Raw genomic sequence first — 27949 nt, forward strand, 5'->3', positions numbered from 1 at the left:
TAAAATTGTATTTTGTAATATTAATATAATAATAATAATAATAATAATAATAGTAATAATAATAATAATATAATCCCAATAATGAAGTACTACCCAAGTAATAAATACTATAGATACAGAGTGAGTGAGTGAGGGTGAATTGTGAGTAAATTAACTAATGGGGCTTTAAAAGGTTTTCCTATGTACAAGTCAACTTTGTACTATGCAACTGACGCAATTGGCCACCTAGGCTTTCAAGCAGACGCACTTTTCTCTCTCTTTCTCTCTCTCTCTTATTCACGATTTCAGTACTCTCCCAATTTCTTCTTCTTTTATCTCTTACTGATCTACTTGACTTTTTTTTGTGCCCTCATCGCCTCTCTTTTATTTTTTTCTTTTTCGTTCAGTCCGCTTAATACATAATTACCTAATCTCAGTGACATTTTTTCACTTTTGATAAATTATTTTAAAAACAATATTTTACACTATAAATGGATATTATAATATAATGACGTTACTGGATTTTTTTTTTTTTTTTTTTAATCTTCAACTTCATTGGAGAAAAGTAACAGCGTAAGGATCTAAGAAATAACACAGACCCAATACTGTGCATATTTTTACTTACTTATATATACTTATCACCAGGGGCTTATACGAGGCTTGCGTTCATTAATTAAAAACAGAAGGAAAAAAAAAGAGAAAAAAAAAAATCTACCATAAGTTTTATTATAAGATTATTTCAAGTTAAAAGATCATTTTTTTTTTTTTATCAATATTGATTGGAACACTATGTAATATAATAAAAACTTTTTTACAAAATCTAATATACAATTAAAAACATTTGGATACAACACCTTAAAATTTGATGTTCAATTCATCTATCTACTGTAAGAGAGCCTAATGCAAAAAATCACACCCACATTTTTAATTCATACGTACAATACATACATACAATATCATTTTTCGCGAGAAACAATTTTCTCATTTTCACCTTTCTACCCATTTTACAATTTTTTTGATATTTACTAATTTAACGTAATTTACGTTAATAATTAAAAAAAAAAAGAATTAACCTATATGCTAATTGTGTGGGTAAGAAATGTTTTTTTTTTTACTGCATTTCCGAAGTCTATTTTCTTTTTTTTTTTTGTTAAAAACCACTTTCCGATGATACAGTAGTACAATATAATTGATGAATTTTAATCAATGTGAACCTATATCAATAAACGTTCAGTATATTTTTTTTTGTTTTTTTTTTTTTTTTTTTGCTTTTTTGTTTTTTTATTATAATAATCTCTATGGTCAAACCGACGGTAAAGATGAGGCGTATGAAATAAACTTTTCTCGCAAAGCCCCAAGTGATGACGGAACAATAATAAGTGCATGAGAAAAGTGCGCATCTTGTTGCGCAACATCAAAAGACATTGTTGGTCAGACGAGAGCTGCTGCTGTGTGATAGAGTTTCATAAGTGCTTGAACATGAACTGGCAAACATGAAAGTCTGTCTTTCGTGTTTGCATCAACTGCTAACCAAGAAAGTGCATTATACCCTTCTAATACGTATCTGTAATTAAATAAAAACAAATATTTCAATAAAAAAGATCAATGTGAATGTAAAATAATTTTTAATTTCATTTTTACCATTTTCTTCGGAACTATATTAACTATATTCGCGAGTGAAGAATTAATTTATTTGAATTGTCAATTAAAATTTTTTGGTGCATTTCATGAAACTTCTAAGGAAAAAAATCAAGTTCCACATTCAAAAATTTAAATACAAATTTTCACAATAAATAAAGGAGAAATAAAGTAAAGACATTCGAACAAATTAGTATAAAAATTTTTTTGCTGTAAAGTTCCGAAATCGATTTCTTCTTTAGAAAATCTCTCAAAGAAGAATTACAAAATATAATACCAAAAATAAAAAAAAAACAAACAAAAACAAATGCATTATTAGTACAGGTTGACAGAAAAATATTATTTTGTTTTTCCCTCAATTTTCCCTGATTTACAGTCAAAATTAAAATTTTTTCCCTGACACTAATAAAAATATTTCAAGAGGTTTTCAATAAAATCAATTATTTTCAATAATTTATAACAAAATCCTCGAAAATTATATGATTTAAAAAAGTTTTCAATTGAAAATTTATATTAAATTTCGATTATTTTATATTAAATTAGTTCAAAAAAATTTAACTAATTGCTCTTTCAAAACTCAATTATTTCTCAAATTTTTATTTTCAATTTCTTTTTCAATTAATTATTTCTAATAATTTTAATCAAATTTTTCAAAAATTGAATCACATAAAATATCGTTTAATTATCAATTCTTTAAAATTAAATTTTTGTTTATATTTTTCTTACAAAATTTCAATAATTCAAGTTTATTAATTAAAAAGTTTTCTAATTAAAAATACTCTAAAATTTTATTATTCTATAAAGTTTGTAAAAAAAATTTTATCAAATAAAATTTATGAAGATTTCAATTTAAAATCTTCTGAAATTGAATTACTTAAAAAAAAAAATTTTAACTAGAACTCTTCCAAATTCAATTAGTAATTGAATGTTAATTCAATTGAAAATTTTTTTTCCAAATTTTTATCTATATAATTCAATAGTATTAATCTCCTGAAATTCAATTATTTCCGAAATTTTTGTTTAAAATTAATTTTTTTTTCAATAATATTTTAATAATATTCTTCGAAAATTTAATTATTTAAAACAAAAAAACAAAATAATTTTTTAAAATCATTTTGCAAAGTTATATTAAATATAAAAGTAATAATAGTTATTTTTTATGAACGCGCCGGAATTGATGCACTTACACTAGCACAATTTTTACTTTATTAAAATTTTAATTCGAAAATTTCGAAGGTTAAAAATTTGTCCTCCCTGGTTTCAGGTCAGAAATTATTAATTATTTTGAAATAAATAAATAAATAATTGTAATACAAACCTTAATACATCGGTGGTAAATTGGGAATCAAGTGGATGAGCAGTGAGAGCACTTTGTTGTTGTAATAAATCATCACTATTCTGTTGAATTGCGGGACTATGTAAATGAAGCGCATTTTTCAAAAATACTGGACAAACTCCTTCCAAATGTGGACATGCTGCCCAAAACCAAGAAGGCATACTACCAGTTGGAGCCGTTGATACTAAATATCCAAGAGCCAATGGTTGTTGTAAAAGTGTACCAACTTCTTCCGCTTGCTCGGATGCTGCGACCTAAAAAGAAAAAAAAAATCAAACTTCCTCTAATTTACATATTACAAATGTAATATTCTTTTTTTATTCTCTCTATCTCTTTATCATTCCGCTTCTGGTATTGTAAATTTAAATTATTTACTTCTGGATATTTTTAATAATTGTCAAAATTGTAAAAAAAAAAATGAAATGAATTGAAAAATAAATAATTTTTCTTGACTTACTCTTGGTGTGTTGCACTGAAATGGACTACCAGGACCGTCATGATTTCCTAAACCAGAACCACCACCTTCACCACCAAGTGGCGACTCTTCCTGACGATGAGGACTTCCACTAGGACTTTGACCACCACCAGCACCAGCTTCCGGCCATACATTAAATATATCATTAAAATCTCCCATTCCTTCCATTCCCTCTGGCATATCGTCATTTAATGCGGAGAATAATTCTTCATCTCCAAGTTCCGGTCCATTAATATGTTGTTCTTGGAATGCAGTCTGAGAAGACTGAAAAAAGAACAAGAGAAAAATATTTATTTCATCTTTTTTTTAAAATAATCTCTTTTTAGAAATAATTGAATTTTTCGAGATTTTTTTATTGAAATTATTGGAAATTAAAGTTAATGAAAATTATTAATAAAAATTTATATAATAATTGAATTTTAGAGAAATTTTAAATTGAAAAATTGTTTTAAATAATGGAATTTTTAAAAAACTTGATTAAAATTATTGAAATAATTAATTTACCAAAGAATTTTAGAAATAATTGAATTTCATGAGATTTTTAATTAAAATTTTCGTAAATTTAAATTGCAGAAGATTTTTTTTAAGCTTAGAACAATAATTGAAGTTTAAACATTTTTTAAATTGTAAAAATGATTTAAATAATTCAGTTTTTTTAAGAACTTGATTAAAATTATTAGAAATAATAAAAACAACAAACAATTTTTGATAAAATTTTTAGAAATAATTCAAATTTGAAAAATTTTTAGAAACAATTGAACTTTTGAAGATTTTTTATTGAAATTATTGTAAATTAGAGTTAATGAAAATTATTAACAAAATTTTATACAATAATTAAATTATAGAGAACTTTAAATTAAAAAATTGTTCCTAATGGAATTTTTAAAGAACTTGTTTAAAATTATGGAAAATAATTAATTTAGTAAAGTATTTTTTAGTTTATATTTTTCTTAATAATTCAAATTTGCAAAGATATTTATATTTTATCCCCAAAAAAAAATTTGTATTTATCTAAAAACTGTTTTTAAAAGTCAAAGAAGCGATATTTTATTAAAATAAGTCACATTCATGGAAAAAAAATCGAAAAAGTCGTTCAATTTGAAGTTTGCAAAATATAATTTGATAGAAATTCTATCAAAACTTTTTGATAAGTATTAAATATTCCATTGAATAGACTTTGATGGATTTTGAATCCAAATTTTTTAATTACATAATGCTTTAGATATTTATTTGATAAATAATTATTTTATCCAAATATTTCTTATAAATTCATTAAATTTTGGATACGAAAAGAAAAAAATATTCTCTTAAAATTCATAGCTTTATACTAATTTTTTTTTGTGAATAATAGGGGAAATTTTTCAAATATGGGTACTTTTAGGGACAAATAGAGATAAAATTGACTTACTTGAGTAGTAGCTGAAGTTGGAAATACAAGAATATGAGTACACGTAACATCTTGCGGAGTTGATAACTGACAGTTAACCGATGCCTGACTAAATCGTTCGTCAGGAGTAAACTGATCAGCCATTAGTCGTAATGTCGAATCCGGCTCTAATGACACTAAACAAGCACTAAGAACACATGGAGCTGCGGTAGGATACAAAAGACTGCATTGTCCGCAAATTTCCTTTAAATGTTTTGACGCCTTCAAAAGAGCTTTTCGTGAAAGTAACCAGCTCCAACCTTTTAATTCCCCATGTCCAATGCGACCTATTCTTCCCACAACCAATCTCCATGGTTGGACCTTTCATAGCAAAAAAAAAATGCATCTTTTTAAAAACAACTTCTTCGGAAGTAAAAATAAATTTCATAAATCAAAAAAATTGAATTTTTCTAAAATGGAATATTAAATATAATTTTAGAAAATATTAATTTCGTTTAAAAATTAATAAGTCAAGGGTCAATGAATTGTAAAAAAAAAGAAAGATAAAAATGACTCACCCCCTGTGACATAACACCAAGAATGAAGTCCATTAATTTTTGCAGACCAATACGTCTTGCGGAAGCACGTTTCCTTCGTTTTCGATTTGGGACGTCAATATTAATAGCTGTATTCTCAAATATTTCTCCACGATCATCAGTTGCAACGGCCAACAATAAAGATTGATCCTCACTTAAGCAATAGCTCAAATAAAGTACAGCGCATTCTTCTGGTCCAGCAATTCCAAAAGATTCGGGTGCTTCACTTTTTGCTCGCAACGGTGCGAGGACATATGCCGGTGCGTACAGTCGATATGGTGATTTATTTCGTTCCTGATGTAGAGTGGCAATAGAATTACTAAGTGACTGAAAACGATTTGTCCATGGCTAATCGTTTCTTAATTATCATTTATTCTTTTCTTTTTTTTTTTATTTTTTAAACGTATTTCTAACAAGAAAATAAATCTATTTCTAAAAATAAATAAAATAAAGAAAGAAATATACTTACATCTTTACTTTTGAGGAAAAGATCGGCAGCGGCCGCAGTACCAAAACCAGTTAGACTTTTAACAGTTGAATTATGATTGAGAAGACGTCGACCTTGTAAGAAGACAGTTAAAGCTAGGGCTCTCATTTCCTCCTGAATTTTTAATTTTTCACGAGCTCGCCCCAATTCCATTACACTTTCTAACGATATTAACTGTTAAATTAAAAATAAAAGGCAATTTTATTTTTCTATGATTACAACAATTGCAATTACATAAGATTCTTTACTTCAAAATTATATTTCAAAGAATTTCACTAGATTCAATTCTTTTTTAGGGTCGCTCCAGCAAATATTATCTACAACGGATTGTTTCATATTTTAAAAAGAGGCACAACCTTTTATTTGATCTCTTTCTTTAAATCCATACGCTTGACTTTAAACTCATGAAAAAAGCCTATAAAAAAATTGGCAATGAAAAACAGAGTATTTATTTAAAAATCCCTTGGGTGAAGATATATTTTCTTCATGGTATATACCATGATTGATTTAAATCAGATCATTTTAAAAAATCATCTTTCAAAAACATATTCTTTCAAATTCTTGTTTAAAAAATAAAAATTCGTCTGAAAAAAATTCTTTAAAATGAAAATTTTAACTCATGATTATTTTTTGGGGAAAATTCATACGCCCTATAAAATACAGTGGTAACGTTGCGTTCTATTACAGTACTATTTCTACATAATTAAAAGCAGTTTTAATTAAAGAAATTTTTAAATAATTACATAATGAATTTAAATATGGATGAATTAGAAATTAAAATTTCCACCATTTTTATTAATAGAAATTAGAACATTTTTGAAATTTCAATGAATTGAAATATAAATTGATCAAAAATTAAATTGAAATTGGGACTAATTCAATTATCAGGGCTGATAATAAATAATTAAATTTTCCAAAAATTGTAGTTGTAATTTTTAAGAATAATTAAATTTTTCAACAGATTTAATTGAAATTACTTTAAATAATTGAATTAATTTTTTAATGAGCTGAACTTGAAATTTTTGAAAATAATAATTGAATCTTTTAATTTCAATTCATCAATTTGAAAATAATTGAATTTTTAAAGACATTGATTGAACATTTTTTAAATAATATTGAATTTTTTTAAAATTTTAATAATTGAAAGTTTTTGAAGCAATTGATATTTCGATGAATTGTGGTTAAGAATTTTTTAAATTATTGGATGTTTTAAGGATTTTAATGGAAATTTTTGAAAATAATTGAATTTATAATGGTTTAAATGAAAATGTTGGTAATAATTGAAATTTAGAAAAATTGTAATTGCAATTTTTGAAACGAATTAAGTATTTCAATTAAAATTATTGTCTTTAATAATTTAATTATTAAGTGTTTAATTGCAATTTTTTTGAAAGTAATTGAATTTCCAAGGATTTCAATTTTAAGTATATAAAATAATTGAACTAATTAGAAATGTTATTAATATTTTAAAAAATAATTGAATTTTTGATGAATGAAGGTTATTCAAACAATTGAATTAGGAGAATTCGTCTGAACAACTGTAAATTAATCTTAATTATCAATTAATAGACTTAAAAACTACACAATTCTGGCAAAATTTTTTTATATTTATTTAGAAAAAGTATCATTTAGTAGCTTCGGGTTAAAATTAGTATTAAAAAAGTAGCCCTACGGAAAAAAGTATCAAAAAAGTAAAAAAAAATTGTGGTAATATAAAATTAAAACTGCTTTCTATTATCCATGAATGAAAATTAAAATTTGAAATTAAAATAATGATTATTCTTACCTGCACGTTAATATTTGATCTAATATTTTCTGGCATACTCCGAACAGCAGCGGAATATGCCCTTAATAAAGCTAAAATTGCAAGCCTTCGTCGATCAACATTTTCCGTACCACCAAGAGAAAATGGATCAACTAAATAAACAACAATTGATGGAGGTTCAACTTGTTCATCATCAGGACCAATAGTTGCAGAAGCAGCAGTGGAAGTATTTACAGAAGTTGGCGTTGTATTGCCAATTGTTGAATTTGCATTTGGAGTTGCATTCGGAGTTTCACTACGTGCATTTTCTCCTTCTTTTGCAAAAAAACAGATTTTTTATTTAAATGTAAAAAAAATGTGTTTTAATTATTATTTTTTCACTCACCAATAGATTCAGGCTTACTCAGCGTTCCATCAGGAGTGACAGGCATATTTTCTGATGGTGCAGTTGTTGCGTGCTGTTGTGTTTGTTGTTGATGCTGCTGTTGCGTTTGTGATTGAGATTGTAATTGCTGTTGTTTATTAGAATGATTGTCACCAGTGTCTAATAAACTACGATCCTGAATAACTTGTGTCAAATACGGAGCTAAACGATGATTACAAACTGTAGCATAGAGTCGTAATAATTCTCCTATTTGATTTTCGCCTAATAATTTGAACCAATCGTCGACAGGTTGTTTCGAGAATTTTTCAGTTACCGATTTACCTACTCGAAGAATACCATCACGTGATGCTTTTGAAATAGGAGTGTGCCTTCCCAAACGACAAATCTTTAAAAAAAAATTATATTCAAATTATTGAAAATTTCAAACTCAGATACAATTTTTTTTTAGCTGTTTCCGTTAATAAATTCTTTATCGAATTTAAATGAATATTAAATTTAATTAAAAATTTTCCAATCATTAATTTGTATCAAGACTTGGTACCTGAATTAAATATAATATTTAAGCCAGGGCATAAGTATGATCATAGTTTATTATTCGAGTTCCTGTAGCACCATCCATGCATATGTGGCAAGGTAGGTGACTCTAGGCTCGATTTTTTCTTAAATTTACATGATCCAGCTTCTAATTCTGATCTAATTCTAATTGTAAATCTAATTCTAAAACCTGTTTTTATTTAATCTAATTCTCATTTGGTGTAATTTTTAATTAACTCAAACAATTTTATTCTATTTCTTTTTTTAAATTCATCTGACCTAATTTTCATTTGACATAATTCTTACTTGGTTTAATATTTATATATTACAACTCTTTTTTTACAAATAATAACTTACTTCTAAAGCCTCGTATTCTAATTTCTATTTCTTCGAATTATAACTTAACCTACTTTTTATTTTGACTAAAATTTAATTAAATTCTTTTTTGGCCTAATTCTAATTTGAACTTGCATTTAATTAAATTATAACTAGTTTTATTTTTTATTTAATAAAATTCTAATCTTTCTGTAAACTAATTTTTACCTTTATCTATCCTTATTTTTATGTGACCTAATTTCCATTTGACATAAATTCTATTTAGCTTAATAATAACTTAACCTAATTCTTATTTGTCAAAAGTTTTATTTGTGTCAATTTTTATTATTCTTACTCTTAATATATTTTTTATTAAGCCAAATTTTTCACTAAAGTAATTCTTATGTGGCCTAATTTACAGAATCCCATAAAAATCATTAGCCAAAATTTCCATTTGTATAATTTCATTTAACAGAATTTCTTTTTAGACGAATTTTCATTTTTCAAATTAGTATTTGAGTTACATTCTTTGTAAACTTTATTTAAAATAATTTTTAGGTAATTATTATTTAACATAATTTTTATTTTAACAAATTTTTGTGTTATTCAACTTTTTATTTTAAAAAATTATAATTTAAACCAATTTTAATTTATCAAAATTCTCATTCAACAGAATTTTAGTGATTCAAATTTGTTTAATGTCAGAATTTTTAATTTATCGAATCTTCATGTGTTTAAATTTTTATTTACACGAATTTTTATTTGATAGAATTCCTAAAACAGCGAATTTAATTTGACAGAAATTACCAATGTCCGAACAAACAAAAGTCAGAAAGATTTTGGCGCAATTTTTAAAATAAACCAATCACAATTTTCTGAATAATTTCTGATTGGTTTATTTTAAAAATTGTACCGATATCTTTCTGACGGTTGTTTGTTCGGCCATTTGCAATTTCCTGTCAAATGAAAATTCGCTGTTTTGAGAATTCTATCAAATAACAATTCGTGTAAATAAAAATTCGGACACATGAAGATTCGATAAATTAAAAATTCTGACATTAAACAATTCCAGGCATCGGATCGAGTTTAAGGCACAAAAAAAGTCGTTATAGTCGATTTATATTCCCAAAAAGAACCGAGAAAGTCGATTTTTTTTTATTTTAACAAAATTCAATTGGTTAATCAATATTTTACTTTAAATAACTAATGTTATTAGATATTAAATTCATTTTATTAATTCTGTAATAACAATAATTCTATAAGAATATTATCAAGAAATTTTATTTCGAATATTTCAGAATCGAATTAAGACAAATTTTCAAAATTTTATTTAATTAGGACAAATTTCTAAAAAAAAAATGCATAACGTTCCATTTTTATAATTTTTTTAAGTCTGATTTAAGCAATAATACCGTGAGTGGCCCAGTTTCCGTCCATTTTTACAAATATCTCGTATAATAATTTAAATTATTTTTCAACAATATTTTATTCTTTTTGGCATGCAACGGACTTATTAGTTGAAGTAAATAAATAAAAGAAAATAATTTTTTTATAAATGTTATGTTCAAAATTAAAGTGGACGGAAACTGGGTCTTAGCTGGACGGAAACTGGGCCACCCACGGTATTCGAATTGAAAATTTTGTCATAGTGTTTAGTTTTGACAGTCAAAAAAAAAATTCAGGCAATATTTAATAAAGTTTTACAGATTTTTAAATAAAAATTTTTTTTAGTTGAAATATAATGGAATGACTCAATAATAATTGAATTTTGGAAGAGTTAAAGTTGAAATTTTTAGAAATAATTGAATTTCAAAAGATTTTGTTAATTTTCAGACAATAATTAAATTTTACAGAGCTAAAAATAATTTATCAAATAATTTTAGATAACATTTTTCGAAAGAAATTGAATTTTCAAAGATTTACAATTTTGATTTTTGAAATTAATTGAACTTCAAGTGATTTTCAATTTTTGATGATTTAACTAAAAAAATTAATTAGAAATTGCTGACAAAAATAGAAAACCTTTCAAGTGAAAAATGATTTCAGACAGTTAATTTTTCGAAGAATATTATAAATTGTAAATTCAGATGTTCATTACATGAACATTTTGCTTCCTCTTTACGATCAGCAAAAAAATTTGCTTCCTCGTGGAGAAAGCATTAACATTCAAATAAACATACAAAAATAATATAATATTATAAACATTTGAGTACCTATACATTTGAGTTAAATTTAAAGAATTAATGGAAGTTAAAAAATCAAAAATTCACATTTTAGCCGAAATTTCTAAATATTAATGAAAAATAATATATAATTTATAATTATTTACAATTATATCGATTCGTTTCAATGCAAGGAACACAATTATTTTATATTTAAACTTGAATTTAAATAAATACAAAATTTTTCAGCTAAAATGTGAATTTTCTATTTTTTAACTTTCATTAATTCTTTAAACTTAAATGAAAACTATACTTTATATATATTGATCGATTTGTCTTGACGTAAGGAATACGATTTTATTATATATAACCTTAAATTTTTCTTTTTAAAAATTTTTTCGATTAAAAAAAATTTTTGGAAAAAAGACGATAAAAATTTAATTTAAATTTTAATTTAAATTAATTAAATAAAAATTTTTAATTATTTTAAATAAATAATTTTAAATTTTAATTTTAATTTTAATTTAAAATTATTAAAAATAATTAATTTAGTGAAGAATTTTAGTTAAAAATTTGTTAAATAATTGAAATAAGAAAGATTTGAAGAACATTTGCATTGTATACTAAAAAAAAGTATTTTGTTTTAATTAAAAAAAAAATGTAAAAAAGTCGAAAAATTCGCATTTTATCAAAATAAGTCGTATTTTTAAAAAAAAAAAATCGTATAATTCGAGGCCTGCAATTCGAATAACAAAAATTCTGTTGAATGGGAATTCTAATAAATTAAAATTGAATTTAATTATTATTCTTTTAAACAAAAAATGGATAAAGAGAAATTCGTTATAATAAAAATTATATCAGATAAAAATCCGGTACCTAAAAATTATGTTAAATATAATTTCGTTTACAAAGAAAGTAACTCAAATGCTTATTCGAAAAATAAAAATTCGTCTAACAAGAAATACTGTCAAATGAAATTCATACAAATGAAAATTCTATCTAATTATTTTTATGAGATATTCATGCGTCCCACAGAGCCCGTTTTCACCATTTGAATAAATTTAATCCTCCGGGAGGTCTCATAGTACTATAATAATATTGATTTCATTGTATATCCCCAAGGTATCTAAATTTTTTTGGCTGTTTTATTAGAAGCATTCGCATTTTCCTGGACTTTTGTCCAGGGAAGTGGAAAATTACAGAAAATCTCTTCCAAGCACAGCCGGTTTATTGACAATCGAGTTGTGAATGTATATTTGGATAGTCATCACAAATGTGATAATAAAAAATGAGCTGTAGAATAAGATAAAAAAAATGAATACTTTACCTCATAAGTAGTGGAGAGTTCACGAAAGAATGTCTTAACTTTCTTGATAACACATTCATTGTCTGGCGCTAATATAACATAAGCTACATCCCTAGGCCCAGCGTATGGTTCAAGTAAAAGCTTTTCCCAATAACTAAGAGCATATGGTGAAAGTGAAAGCCAATCTCTGTCGTAGCCAACAACCAATGCTGGTATTGGTTGTGGTTCGCAGCGATCATCAGTACCTCTACCAGCCAAACGATGAAATTGCCTCCACGTAAGTGGTCCAGTAACAGTATACGGCGCTTCCCACATTCGTGTTGTACATTTTTTCTGCACCGCCTCTTGCAACAGTGGTTGAAGCACCCTCATCATACGTACAATATCGCCACTACATTGCGGTCCTTTTGCACGTAAAAATGCCCACTGATGTACACCGCTATTACGATTAATTCTTTCATTATGTGTGCCATCAATTTTCCCTTGATCTAAAGCCGTTAATGAAACTTCATTGCCATCATTAAATTCTAATACATTAACCGTTGGTAGCCATGAGGGATAACTTTTAGTCATGGCATAAATTCTTGACGCTCTATATAAACTACTTGCTGAACTTTCAACAATTAAACATTGATCTCTCAATAGATCTAGTATATCGGGTGGTAATGTATCCAAAGCTTCGGGTATTTTATTACCATTGCATAGGAATGGCGCGAGGGAACCTTTCTTTTTCTCCGCGGGATCATCGGCAATTCCTGTTATTTCCATTTCGTCTTCGTAAAATAGTCCCGCTCTGTGTGACAATCGTCGATTAACAACGGCACTAAAACCACAGCTACAACGAATTTGATCGTCCTCTTGAAAGAATGCACTATTTGTTGACCATGAATTTGTCAAATATGTACCGGCGTCAGCGCCTTTAATATTGCCAACAACTTTTGGACTTGCATTACAAACGCATAGACTGCAACTATCGAAATTATGGTCCCGAAATATATTGAGGGCCGTGTCACCAAGGAGAATATTGACGACAAGTGAATTTGATTCCGGTACACGTATTGGTCCGGGTGTGTCAGCTTCGATGCTGTTTGGATTTTTATTCAAATAGGATGATGTAGTGGAAGTGGCGGGACTGGGTTGATCGTAAGGTGGAGGTGGTGGCGGTGGAGGAGGCGGAGGAGGTGGCGGCGGTGGTTGTTGTTGCTGTCTACCGGAAATATTAACTCGATAAGGAGTTGTGCCACCAGAAGCTGCTGGACTTGGTGGACAAAGTAATTGTTGCACTGAACTTGGTCGTGTTGGTGGCGTTGTTGTTGTTGTTACTGCAGCAGCTGTTGTTGCTGTCGCTGCTGTTGTTGTTGTTGTTTTCTCGGAATTATTTGCATTGCATTGCCATGAAGGTCTATAAACACAATGCGATGGCAGTGAAATGGGCGATAGTGCTTGACTTGGCAAATTTGTAAGTGGAGCATATTTCGAAGAACCAACGAGTTTACAAATTGTTGCCGGCTTAAAAACATATGACCAATCGTCAATTGGCTCTTCGGGTGGTGATCCCATGTTGGGATAAATATCGGGAAGATGCCTAAATGACCTTTGAGAGGTAGATAATTCCGATTGATCAAGTGGCATATCACTTAATTGGCAGGGCGATGCTACCGGATTATGTTCCAATGATGGTGGAGTGGGAAACATTTTTGACAATTCCTCGGGTCTTAATACGCTTACATTTCGATTATTATGTTTATTTATGCTATCCAATTTTGATTCCTCGTGTAGGCCACCGGATTTATTCGATCCTGGTGGTGTTTGTATCTGTAGTTGATTTAAATTCTGTAAGGACAAAAAAAAAGAAAAACAAATAAATATTTGCCGTGCAATTCCAATTGTCGGAAAGTGGAGGAATTCTAGTTTGAATGTGCTACGATCTCAATTCGAGAAATCTACCCATGTCGATGGCGCTGAACACCCAAGATTTGAAAACTTCAATCCTTGGGATTGCAATAGACGCATCTTGGGCGCTCAGCACACACGAATTAGAATTGTAGCTCCTCCAAATTAAAGTCGTATCGCATTCGTGAATTTTCGGTCTATTTGGAACGGAACCCAAAGTTTTTCCGTGCAAAGAAAAAGAAACTTACTGTTTCATCGCTAGAAGTATCAGGATCAGAGTTGTCGAAAATTTGATCTAAATCTTTGTAGGATGCTTGTAGTCCTTCGTTGGTGAATAGGGAGCCAGGTTTTGGAGGATCTTCCCGCGGCCTTTTTAGTCCATCAACTGAGCCACCATTTTCATCTCCAGCTGCATCAAATTCATATGGATCTGGTCTTCCACCGCTGTTAGCAGCATCCTAAAGAAAATTTAAATCAATATTATATTTCATTTAAAATTTTCAATCATTAATATGTATCAAGACTCGGTACCTGAATTAAATATAATATTTAAGCCAGGGCATAAGTATGATCATAGTTTATTCTTCGAGTTCCTGTAGCACCATCCATACATATATGGCAAGGTAGGTGACTCTAGGCTCGATTCAATTTTAAAAAACTTTAGCGTCCGTTCTTCTCACCATCAAAAACATGTCTCAACATTCTCTAATCAATAATATTAAGTCACAACACTTTAAAACGTCTCAATAATTTCAAATCTAAATTCTCAAGTTTCAATGGTTTTAACGATCTTATGTCTTAAAATTTCTAACGGTCTCAAGGATCTCAAATCTTAATGGTTCGACGACTTAATTAATTATAATTATAATTAATTTTATTTATTTAAATTAATTTAATCTTTTGACTATTGGAATATCTCTTCAACGGACGCCATGTTTTGGTATAAAAATGCAAAAACCGAAAAATTGAAACTTACCGTATTATTTGTAGGTTCTTGTTTGATTTCCATTTGTGTTGCCTGAGGTTGAAGGAGCTGACACGCCATAGGAGGATACAAATTATTATTGCGACTGTTTACTGGTAATGTTGTGAGTCCTTTAAATCGTTTAACGGGATGATTAAGCCATGCCTCTTGTGTTGAATAGTCATACAACCAAGCGAGTGGTTGTTCCTCCTCCATAAGTGCACCCTCATATTCTTTAGATGACAAAATCGGTCTCTTGAGAGTGGGTCCTGGAACTGGACTGAACACCTGATTATTAACGCAAGTTGACAATGCGGATTTTGGACCTTGCAATGGTGTTAAAGGTGGACCAGTGTTTGTATGACTAGGAGGTGGCTGTGGGCTGAGAGTTGGCATTACTGGATCTGCTGGTGGCACTGATGCTGGTTCAGAGTGTGGCGTTGGAAGAGGTGACGGTACTGGAGATCCCGGTGATCCCACTGAGGGAACAGGCAAACAATCACCACCTGTCGGTGGACCCCTTGAATATGATGGTGGACCTCCAGTTGGAGTATTTGGTGTTTCCATTCTATTGAGAACGATCCTATTAAATTAAAAAAATAAAATAAAATTTCACTCTACAGAAAAATACTTGTAATACAAAATACTCACTTGGAACAAGTGCAGGAAGACTTTTGAGTAGGATCAACAAATGTCCATGTGCCTACTTCTAAGGAAGAATCAGAACATTTGGAAGATGATATTGGCGTGTCTAAAATACATTCAGCCCAAACGCGTTCTGGTAATTCGGTGGCTGGTTTTAGAATACGTTGAGTCAAAAGAGATTGATCATAACCAGTGGGACTGCTTGGTGGTGACAATGGACTGTCAACAATTACTTCATCCAAATCAGTAACCAAAACATAACAAGAAGGATAACGCATTCGCACACCACCAACGAGAACTTCGACCAATGGTGGCAAACCAGATTCTTGTGAACTGCCATTTATTGGATAAAAATGTTTCCATTCTTCCAAAAGTTGACTATCAACGCGACTCACTTGGCCAGTCAAAGTTCCAGCAAGTCCATAAGGTGCTAAGATTACTGTTGAAAAAATAATATACAGGTAACAAAACAATAATCATCGCTTCGAAATAATTTTTCTTTTTTTTTCATTGAAAATACCTTTGACGGCAGATTGTGATGTTTGAGCACGATGTAGACAGGCTCTGGTCAAGTGTCGTACAGCAGGATGTTGTCTGACATCTACGCTTGCACAAACAGTACTCTCTCCGTGAACAAAGAATGCAAATGCGAAGGACAAATGAGTACTGTAACATGAAAAAAAAGGAAAAAAAAGTAACGTAAGTTTGAGGATCTTTCTCGCTTTGGCATATTAATTTTATACTTCTCATGAGATAAAAATACGTGCAATGCCATTTTATTTTTTCAAAAAAATAATTTTTTTATCACCAATTTGTGATAATTTTGTGCAACAAATTTTTTTTCTATATATCCTATTAATTTTCTAAGAAATTTTTTTCCTGACCTAATTAAATGATCTTTTTAAAATCTTTTCTTAAGTCTCTACATATCCCAAATGAATTAAATTCCAAGGAATCAACATCTCTTTTTAATCATGATTTCTCATGTCTGATAAGCTGATAAAACAATAAGAAAACATCAATATCTCCATTATAATTAATAATATTTTGAAATATACTACAAATAGGTAGATTCAAAATTTTTTCGTAAAATTCAATTTTTTGTTCTGTTATTCTCAATGATTTTGTAGAAATCGATTAAAAAATTAATTTATTAATAAATTTAGATTGAAAAATTCTTACCTATTACAACGATGTTTCTCGAAACCATCGTATGGTTGTACAAACCATTTCCCAAGACGAATAAAATCTCGAGATAAGAGGCATCGTTCAATCAAGTTGTGTAGAGCTTTAAAGAGAAGGGATCGACACTCATACGATAAACCACTTTCCCAAGATCCTTGTTCACTGTCTGTAATTAAAATACATAGAAATTAATATCTTTCATATTTTCTTATTGCTTCCTTCTTAGGGTAAGTTTTATAGACGATGATGCGATTTTTATAATTACTAAAAATAACTTGTAATTTGCTTATAAATTTTTCATTTAAATATAGATTATTAAATTTTAAATCAAATAGAAGAATTTTTAATAAATATCAAATACAATTTTTTTTAACATTTTCTCATACATATATAATTCACTGGACTTGTTTTATTACTTTTAAAAAAAAAAAAAATTCTGTTTTCTAACTTTCAAATTTTACATACGAACCGAACCATAATTTTATACATCGTTGATTTCGATTTTTTAATAAATCATACTTTTGAAAATTCGATCTTTTGGTAATTCTTTTACAAATGCGATCTTTTGTTAATTCGAACTTTTAACAATTCGATAAAATTGTGTTTCGACTTTATGGAATTCGATCTTTTGAGATTTAGGTCAAAATAAAGCGATTCGATTCGTAATCAGCGATCGTAGGATTCTAATTAGGTGAATTAGGTGTCCTATTTGTTCAGATTTTCACCTAGCACAGTAATTTAAAAAAAAATTCTTTTCATTAATAAATATTGCAAATTTGAATAAAATATTCAATGAAATTGTATTTAAATAACTCACCGCAACTTAGAAGTTCCGAAGAAACTAAGCCACTAAGCTCAGGTTCTTCTCCGTACCAAAATATCCATAGTTCCTTGGCGGCATTTAAGGAAAGTGGCGGTGGTGCAGGTGAAGTTGTGATGCCCATATCGAAAATGCCACCACCGGTTCCAGAACCTGGACCATTTGATGGTGAGGCAGCCACTCTCCGCCATACGCAAAGAATATCTCCCGCCAAACAGCGGGAGAAGCTCGACAATATTGGATCTTCAAGGGGTGTACCCCCAAAGCTTGTAGTGGTCTCGCCATAGACAAGCTTTCTCCATTTGATGCCGCAAAGATCAGTCTGTAATTAAAATTGCAAATAATTAAACATTTTTTTTTTAATAATTGTAAATTATTGTAAATAATAAATAATTTTACAGGGTTAACACAAAAATATTATTTTGTTTTTCCCTGACTTTTCCTTGATTTCCAATCATAATTAAAATTTGTTTCCTGACCCTAATGAAAATATTTCAAAAGGTTTTCAATAACAGCCCTCGGATTGCATGACTTTTTCGACTTTTTTTTTTATTTTTTAAAATTGAATTTTTCAAAAAATTTATTAACTTGAATTGTTTATAAAATCAATTATTTTAAATAATTTCAAACAAATTTTTCGAAAACCACATGATTTCAAACAGTTTTCAATTAAAAATTTAATAAAATTCAATTGTTGTTTAAAGTTTTTCAAAAAATTTCACCAATTGAAAATAAAAATTTCAATTAATAATCTCCTGAAATTTAATTATTATTTCTAAAAATTTAAACTCAAACTCTTCTAAATTACAATTATTTCTAAATTTTCTATCTAAAAATGAATTTGTTGAATAATTTAATTTTAACATTTTTGAAAATTAAAATATTTAAAACATTTTCCAATCTAAAATTCTCCAAAAATTTTAACTATTGCTCTTCTAAAACTCAATTATTTCTTAAATTTTTAACGTCAATTTCTTTTCCAATCAATTAATAACTTTAATCAAGTTTTTCAAAAATTTAATTATATAGAAAGTTTTCTAATTAATACTTTAAAATTAAATTTTTGTTTATATAATTTTTAAAAAATTCCAATAATTCATGTTTATTAAAATTTTTATTGAAAATTTCAAAAATCCAAAATCGATAATTCAATTTTTTAAAACATTTTTCAATTGAAAATTCTCTATAATTCAATTATTTCTAAAAATTTTATTTAAAATTCTTCGCTAAATTAATTTTTTTAATTACTTTAAATACAGTTTTTTAACAATTCCGGGAAATAAAAAGATTTTTAATTAAAAATACTCCAAAAAATTTTATTATTCTTTAAATTTTGTAAAAAAATTTTAATTAAAATTTATGAAAATTTCTACCTATTTCTTCTGAAATTTTACAATTAATAATTTTATAATTAATTGAATGTCAATTCAATTGAAAATATATTTTCCAAATTTTTATCTACATAATTCTTGTTTAATAATTTATTATTAATTATCATGTTTATATTTACAAGAAAATTATAATTTTTGAAATAACAAAAAAAGCAATTATTTCTAAAAATCTTAACTGTAACTTCATGAAAATTCAATTATTTAGAACATAATACAGTTGAAAATTGTCTAAAATTCAATTATTGTTTAAAATTTGTAAAAAAAATGTCATTAATTCAAATTTATAAAAGTATTAATTAAAAATCTCCTGAAGTTCAATTATTTCTAAAAAAATTAAATCAAACTCTTACAAAATTCAATTATTTGAAAAATTTTAATTAAAATTCTTCTGAAATTCAATTATTTCACAAATTTTCATTTAAAATTAATTTTTTTTTCAAAAATATTTTAACTTATTCTTGGAAAATTTAATTTAATTATTTATTATTTGATATGGAATTCGTTTCAAATACAAAAATTATTTATTAAAATAAAATTTATTTTCTTATTTAATTCTACTAAAATTTATTTATTTTTGAAAAAAAAATTCGGAACAATTTAATTGAAATAAAAATCATTTGGTTGAAGTAAATATTTAAATAAATATTCATAAATATTTATTTAAATATTTATTTTGATAATCGTCAAGTAAAGGATTATTTGAATCAAATAAATTTTTTTTTCAGTGTATCCTCTAGGAATTTTAATTTTTTTTTGTACTTTCGGATTGAGTCAAGAGCGCGCCTCTAATCAATCTCTTGATTCTTACAATCTGACCTGTTACCAGAGAACAACTTTAATAACAGAAGCGCTTCCATACAAAGTTCCCCCTCCAATCAGCTATTCCACGAGGAAAAGTCTTTCGTGAGTCAGTCTAGCGCAGGTCAGAGAAGCTCCTCGAAACCCACCATCGCCAGCCAGTATTGAAATTTCGGGAAACGGGCGGCACTTTTATAAACGGATTTATCAATCCAGAGAAAGAGTATAATTTAACCCGTTAACTCTATTCCTCGTCCTTCTACAATTTTTTTTTACACTCTCTCTTCCACCTTATAATAATCTTATAATATTCCCGTTAGTTTGACAAAATTATTTACAGATGCGCAGTGAAAAATTTAGACCTATTTTCTTGACCAAAACATGTACCGGAAATCAATCGAACGAAAAATTGTTTTACTACATAAACTTCAAATTTTTATAAAATATTCCTTTCTATAAAAAATTTATAATTTATTAAATATTTAATGTTTTTTTTATTTTTTTCAAATAAATATTTACTTGAACCAAATAATTTTTATTTTAAAAACTGTATTTAAATAAATAATTTCTGTATTCGAAACAAACATCATTTAATTGACTCTAATAATTATTTAATACATAAATAGTATTTATTTAGTATTATTTCAAGTAACCAATTTTATCTGAATCAAATAATTTTCTTTTCAGTGTTAGAAAAAAATTGACTAGTAAAAATAATTAATATTTTTTTATTTTATAATTTTTTTTTTTGGATCCAATGGACTTCAATGTAGCAAGTTTGCGATTCTACGAAGGTTTGCACCCAGAGAAATATTTTATTTGCATTTTTTTGAGACAAAAATTTATTTGAATCAAATAAAAAATATATTTGTTTCAGAGCCTAATAACTTTCTATTTGTTTTAAACAAATTTAGCGCAAATAAAATTTTATTTCTTTCAAATAAATTTAGCCAAAATAAAATTCTATTTCTTTCAAATTAATTTAGCACAAATAAAATTTTATTTCATTCAAATTAATTTAGCACAAATAAAATTTTTCTGTTTCAAATAGTAATTTCAAATAAATTTAGCACAAGTAAAATTTTATTTGTTTCAAATAAATTTAGCAGAAATAAATATTATCATCAAATAAAATATTTTAAATATGCAAAATGTTTAAATAAATAATTTGTGTAAGTTTTTAATTTTTTTTATTAATATTTGTTCTTTCTTAACATTTTTAATAATAATATTTTAATTCGTTAAATGTCTATTTATTTTTTATAACAAAAATAAATAAATTTCATTTTTTTCAAATATTTTTTTCTGAAGTTCTGCATTTTTGGATTTTATTTTTTCACATTTTATTAATTTTTATATTTTATTTTACTTTTCTTTCTTTTTACTATGAGATGAAAAATAATTTTGCGCGAATAACAAAATTAAGCAATAAAAACTTATCGCGAAAGTTAAAATATTAAAATCAGCACTAAAATACTTTCGTCATCTGGGTGTCTAACAAGGATTGAGAAAAAAATTCCCTGACTTTTCTCTGACTCCTCCTTGAAATTTTTTGATTTTTCCCTGACTTTTTAATAACCTTATTTCTGCTTTCTTTGGACAAAAATATGGTTACTGACATATTTTACAATAAATTAATTTTTAATGGTAGTAATAAATGGTAATAAAAACTATTCAAGTTTTTTTAGATTAAAAAATTTTTAAATTCACAAAAAATTTTAATTTTTGTAGAAATTACCCTTATGAAAATTCCTTATAAGAAAATAATGTTAAAGCTGAAATGTTTTCAGTATAATGTTTTTTGTATAATATTTTCGCTATTATAGGTAATTTTTTATAAGAAATTCATTATAAAATTTTTTTTCTCAAATAATTATAAAAATATAACTATTAGAGACTCTGTAATGAAATCATTACAATTTTATAATTTATTTATTTTTAAAAATTAATTTTTAAGATACCAGGGGCCAACGAATACCTATTAAATATTAATTATAAAAACACAGGCCTCGAATCAACTTAAAGACACAAAAAGTCGTTTTAGTCGATTTATATTCCAAAAAAAAGTGGATTTGTTTTTTATTTTAACAAAAATATTTTACAGATTTTTAAATAGAAAATTATTTTTTTTAATAATAATCCTTTTCGAAGGGTTAAAGTTGAAATTTTTAGAAATAATTAAATTTCAAAAGATATTGTTAATTTTCAAACAATTATTAAATTTTACAGAACTAAAAATAATTTATCAAACAATTTTTGGAAAACATTTTTTAAATTTAATTGAATTTTCAAAGATTTAAAATTGAGATTTTTGAAATTAATTGAAACTTTAAGTGTTTTGTAATTAAAATTTTAGATGATTTCACTAAAAATTTATTAGAAAATGCGGACAAAATACAATAATTTGAAAATCATTTTTAATTGAAAAATGGTTTCAGATAGTTGAATTTTCAAAGAATATTATTAAAATAGTTAAAAATAATTGAATTTCCTTAGAGTTATAATTGAAATTATTAAATTTCAAAAAAAAAATTTCGATGGAAAATTTTAGAAATAATTAAATTTTAGATGCTTTAAAATTCAAATTATTGAAAACTCAATTAATTTTTAATTCAAATTTTTGAGAATAATGAAATTTTATTTGATTTTAAATTTGGAAAATAATTGAATTTCAGTTTATTTTGAATTGAAAATTTTGGGAAATAATTGAATTTTCATTGAAATTTTAGTTAATAATTTAATTTAAGTTCATTTTTTATTGAAAATTTGGATAAATTATTTTGAATAGAAATTTTAGAAAATAATTGAATTTTATTTCATTTTAAATTGAAAACTTGGTATAAATAATTAAATTTTAAATTGAAAATTGTGGATAATTATTGGATTTTTAATTGATTTTGAATTAAAATTTCGGGTAATAATTGAATTTTAGTTTATTTTGAATTGAAATTTTTAAAAAATAATTCAATTTTATTGTGATATTTATTTTTAAATTATAAACAATTGTTAAATTTCATAAAAATTTTAATTGAAAAATAATTTTGATATAATTGAATTTGTGATGTATTTCATTAAAATTATTTAAAATAATTAATTTAGTGAAGAATCATTTTAGTTCAAAATTTGTTAAATAACTGAATTGAAGAAGATCGACATATTGTTTAAATAAAAATTCGATCAAATATAAAAAATTATATCAAATAAAATAAATATAATTTTCACACTCCTCGAAATGTTGACACACATGTGTGTATGATTTGTAAGTTTAGCGGATGATAACAAATTAACAATAACTATTATATTCTTCTTCTTCATGTTAATTATGATAAATTAATATATGCTTATTTAAATTTTTTTTAAATTGTCTGTTAAAATTTGATTCATTTACAAATTATTATTATTTTTTTTAACATTACGTACGTTAGTTTGCTCAACTTGAACAAGAGTAAATAATTGCTTATATATATATAGACAGCAGGCCGATTAACCTATACAGTAGGTTGCTATTCCCTCATAAAACGAATAACAAAATCATCGCTTCTATGTCATTAACACAAGAAGAGATTTTATTTCCTATGATTCGAAACACAGATAATTACATATATCAATGAAAACCGCAATGAAATAGTTTCCTCAAATTAATACTGAATGTTTAGTTGAGAAATTTTACTTGACTATTTTTTTTTTTTTAATAAATAATTACACTGCAGTGGAAAAAAAATTTATTTCATTCAAATAATCGGTTACTTGATTATTATCAAAATATTTATTTTGCTCCAGGAAATAGAAAAAATTACTCACGAAATAGTAAATTTTACTCCGGAAATAGTTGTTTATTTTTTTTTTTTACTATTTTCTGAACAAAAATTTCTAGAAATGCAATTTTAGATTTACTTTGAAAGTAGTAAAAATTACTTTACTATTACTATTTTATTATTATTATTATTATTTTGTAGTTATTTGAAAGTAAAATATAAATTTATAACAAAAATTGAAATTTCTTTCTTTTTTTTTTTTTTAATTTCTGAGAGGCAAACATTTTTCATATACAGGAAAAATTTTTTTTATTTCAATGTCTACTTTTGAAACTGCAACTTTTTGTGTTAGTTAAGAGTGGTGAAAGTTGAACTTTCCTCAAATCCTTTGAGAGTGGCGAAAGTAAACTCAATTAATTTGAAAAAAATCAAATATTACTGATATCAAAAATATTTTTTTTTTTAAACAAAATACACGAAGCTAAAGTACACAACGTATATGAAAAACGAATTGAAGAGAAATAATTTTTAAAAATGAAAGATTCTATAATTTTTTGTTTAAAAAATATTTTTTTATAATGAAAACTACAAGAAATATTTTTTAGGCAAAAAATTATAGAATTTTTCATTTTAAAAAATTACTTCTTCAAAAATCGTTTATCATAAACATTGCGTACTTCAGCTTCGTTAAAATGCTATAATTGCAGTATCAGTTATGTATAAAAATGTAATAATCGGAGTTAAAAAGAATCTTTTTCTTCTAAGAATAAAAACCATCATTTATTAAAATTATTAGGAAAATTTTACATAATTTTAAATATAAATTTAAAAATTATGTAAAATTCACCTAAATTGTAATTATTTATTATTTTTATAAAAAATAAATAGGCCTTAGATCGACTTTTAGTGACAAAAAAATATGTTGTTTTAGTAAAATTATATTGTAAACAAATCAAGTCGAAATTTTTCCTAAATTAGTTAATAGATATTTTTTTATTATTAATAAATATTAATTACAAACTGTAATATTAAAATTTTAAATTGTTAATTTTTTGAATTTCTAACTCAAAAATAAACTTTTCAATTAAAAAAAAATTTCCATAATTTTAAAAGGGAAAAAAAAATTAATTTCCAACAGCGAAAGGTTTCATTATTTGAAAGGTTTAATTGAAACAATTAAAACTTTTGCTATTACACTAAAGGCTTTGCTGTACCAGGTAAATCTTTATTTCCATGTTTATAAAAATATCAAATTCTTTTTTTTTTAATTATTCAAAAGGCAATAATTAAAATTTTCTCTACAAAAAAAAGTTAGTAAAATAAATTAAAATAATTTTCAAATATTTAATCAAGTTATTTAAATTATATTATTATCAAATAATCGAAATTATTTTGAATTTTTTAATCAATTAATTAAAATTATATTGAAATTTTTAATCAATTAATTAAAATTCTATTAAAATTTTTAATTAATTAATTAAAATTCTATTAAAAATTTTAATTATACAATTTAAATGATTTATTATTATTATTTATTATAATTCAAATTATTCGTATAATCAAAATTATATAAAATTAATTAATTTATTAATTTAATAAATAAAATTACAATCCCTCTTGTAAATAAGGATTTATTTTTACACTATTAGTATAATAATTACAAATTTAAAAAAGAATATCTTTTTTTTTGTAAAATTCCAAAAATTAAATAATTAAAATTATATTCTATTAAATGATTCTAGATTTCCAAATAATCAATAAAATAATTAGAAGTCTCTTATCAAATATTAAATCAAATAATTGAAAGTATCATTAAAATTTTCAACTTTAATCAGATTTACAAAATGTTTCCTAATGATCATTGATGGAATTATTATAGAGTTTAATATTTAAAACAACTTTTGAGTTGAAATGATTCTCAAGATTTGAATTCATAAAATTTTTCATTAAAATTGTATTTCAAATTTTTAAAAAGAGTTTTCAAAAATTTATTTAAAACTACGTTTTTCAACGAATATCATGGAATAAATAAATAATAATTATCATTAATAATATAATTATTTATATAATTATAATAAAATAATAATAATTATTATTATAGTAATAATTATAATAATATAAGAATAATTAATAGCAATAATTATTATAATACAATTATAATAATTAATAATTATTTATTTAATAATTATTATTATTATTATTAATTTAATTATTTAATTTCCCGAATGAAAATTATAAAATATATTTTTATAAAATTATAAAAATAATAATGAATTAACAATAAAAAAATATTTTATTACAAAAAAAAACTGTGTGTTCAATTTAAAACATAATTTTTCAAAAAAATACAATTTTTGGTAAAATTCTCTTAATTGTTTAAATTTTGAACCTAGAAGGTTTAAAATTTTTTTTCGTATTGATAATTTTATGATTTTCACTTTTTGAAAATTAAACACTGCTTTATTATATAAATAAAAAAGCAATTATTATCGTACTAGTTTGTTAATTATAATTAATAAATAATTAATTATAATAAATAAATAAATAATAATAATAAATAAATAATTAATTATAATAAATAAATAATTATAATAAATAAATAATTAATTATAATAAATTTATAATTAATTATAATTAAATAGAAATAAATAGAAAAATTAAAAACATAAATAGAAAAATAATGAATTTAAAATAATGTCGATTTTTGCATTTCACACTATAAAAAAGTCGAAATCGTTTTAAAAAAACAAAAATTGAAAAGAATTCAAAAAGTCACACACTCCCAGCTTCGAAATCACAAAATAAAACCTAATATATTTAATAATTTACTTTTATCGTATTCCGCCTATTAGAATTATTAATACAACTACAATGAAAAATATTCATTGTACGAATAATGACTATATTGGTTCGCGTAGTAAAAAAAAAAAATTTTGTTGCAATGTTATGCGCTCCTGAGATTGTTTAGAAAGTTGTGTTGCGTTAAATAGTGTAGAACGGCTTTGGGAAAATATATATATATATATATACAGTAAGGTCAGTTTCTTGTCAGATGGTTGAATCATTTTTATTTCAAAAAAAGAAGAAAATCTCAGGAAAAAAAAATATATAATCGGATGCGCACATTACACACACACACATTAACAAAACAAAAAATAAATTCTTTTGATGAGAAAATAATAGAGAAAAATAAATTTAAAAAGAACATTGCAAATTAGAACATTAAAAAAAAATGGTCAAATAAATTTTTATAAAACAGAGAGAATATAAACTCTAGACCCTGTTGCATGTTTAACATTCTAAGGCCGATGTGACGATGGTGGTGGTGGTGTTCAATGCATTCTCGAGTTTCGTCCTTGCAACCAAACATGACAGAAAACAGAAATTGAGAGATCTGAATGACGTGATTCGAGTTGGATTCTCATAAACGAAAAGAAAACAAGTTCACATTCTAGGAAAACGATCGAAACTGACTTATACTGCAATATATATATGTATATTATACATATATGTACAATTTGTGACACTTGTGCATCTTACATGTGCATATTAATTGTTGTCTATGTGCGTGGGATAATAGACAGCGCACATACAAGCGCGCGCTTACACACCCATAGATACACAAATATGTATATCTATATATAAAAATTTCTGCATTATATATATGTACATTATTTTATACATAATATTAATAAAGAAATAACTGCAGTAAAGAGAAGAGCATAAGAGAATAGATATATAAACAGAAAGCATTGGAGCGAGAAAGAAAGAGAAAGCGTGAGAAGAATAAGATGTACACTTATAGGAGCAATAATAATAATAATAATACTAGTACTAAACAAATGGAGAAAAAAAATTTTCTAATTCTAAATAGAGATTTAAGGAGGATTTAAGAGAAATAGATGAACTGAAAAGATGGTTGTCATATGACAGCCTGTAACAGTTAAGTGTTCTCTCTAGTCTAGGGTGGACATTGCAAAGTCAGAGAGACAGTAGTTCACTTACCAGAGCAAAGAAATTTGTGTGGCAATCCTCTAAACTGGCGCCGTTGGTTTGATGCGACGGATGCGTCATAGCTTATCCATTGTTAAGCACTTGATTCACTATTTAACTACACAAACACGATTATTAGGCCCGAATTTTTATAAACCAGA

The 27949-nt window shown here is 25.5% G+C and overlaps 1 protein-coding gene across 2 annotated transcripts; it reads right to left on the reverse strand.

Moving 5' to 3' along the window:
• Positions 1 to 5: 5 nt before the first annotated feature.
• LOC127287251 (mediator of RNA polymerase II transcription subunit 13-like) lies at positions 6 to 27948 on the reverse strand. 2 transcript variants are annotated; one of them, XM_051314079.1, is made up of 16 exons: positions 27801 to 27948; positions 17849 to 18173; positions 17029 to 17197; positions 16367 to 16512; positions 15853 to 16285; positions 15214 to 15769; positions 14486 to 14695; positions 12366 to 14177; positions 8028 to 8412; positions 7664 to 7956; positions 5860 to 6051; positions 5373 to 5717; positions 4837 to 5175; positions 3411 to 3692; positions 2936 to 3207; positions 6 to 1543 (listed from the first exon to the last, which is right to left on the reverse strand). In XM_051314079.1, the coding sequence occupies exons 1-16, from the start codon at positions 27867 to 27869 to the stop codon at positions 1411 to 1413; spliced, it is 5961 nt and encodes a 1986-aa protein (XP_051170036.1). In that variant the 5' UTR covers positions 27870 to 27948; the 3' UTR covers positions 6 to 1410. The 2 variants fall into 2 exon arrangements, with proteins under 2 accessions (XP_051170036.1, XP_051170035.1); XM_051314078.1 differs by having other exon boundaries at positions 15214 to 15784.
• Position 27949: the final 1 nt, after the last annotated feature.

The sequence above is a fragment of the Leptopilina boulardi genome, unplaced genomic scaffold (assembly GCF_019393585.1).
Source record: "Leptopilina boulardi isolate dan_hultmark-lab unplaced genomic scaffold, ZJU_Lbou_2.1 LbouV2_368, whole genome shotgun sequence".
Taxonomy (NCBI): domain Eukaryota; kingdom Metazoa; phylum Arthropoda; class Insecta; order Hymenoptera; family Figitidae; genus Leptopilina; species Leptopilina boulardi.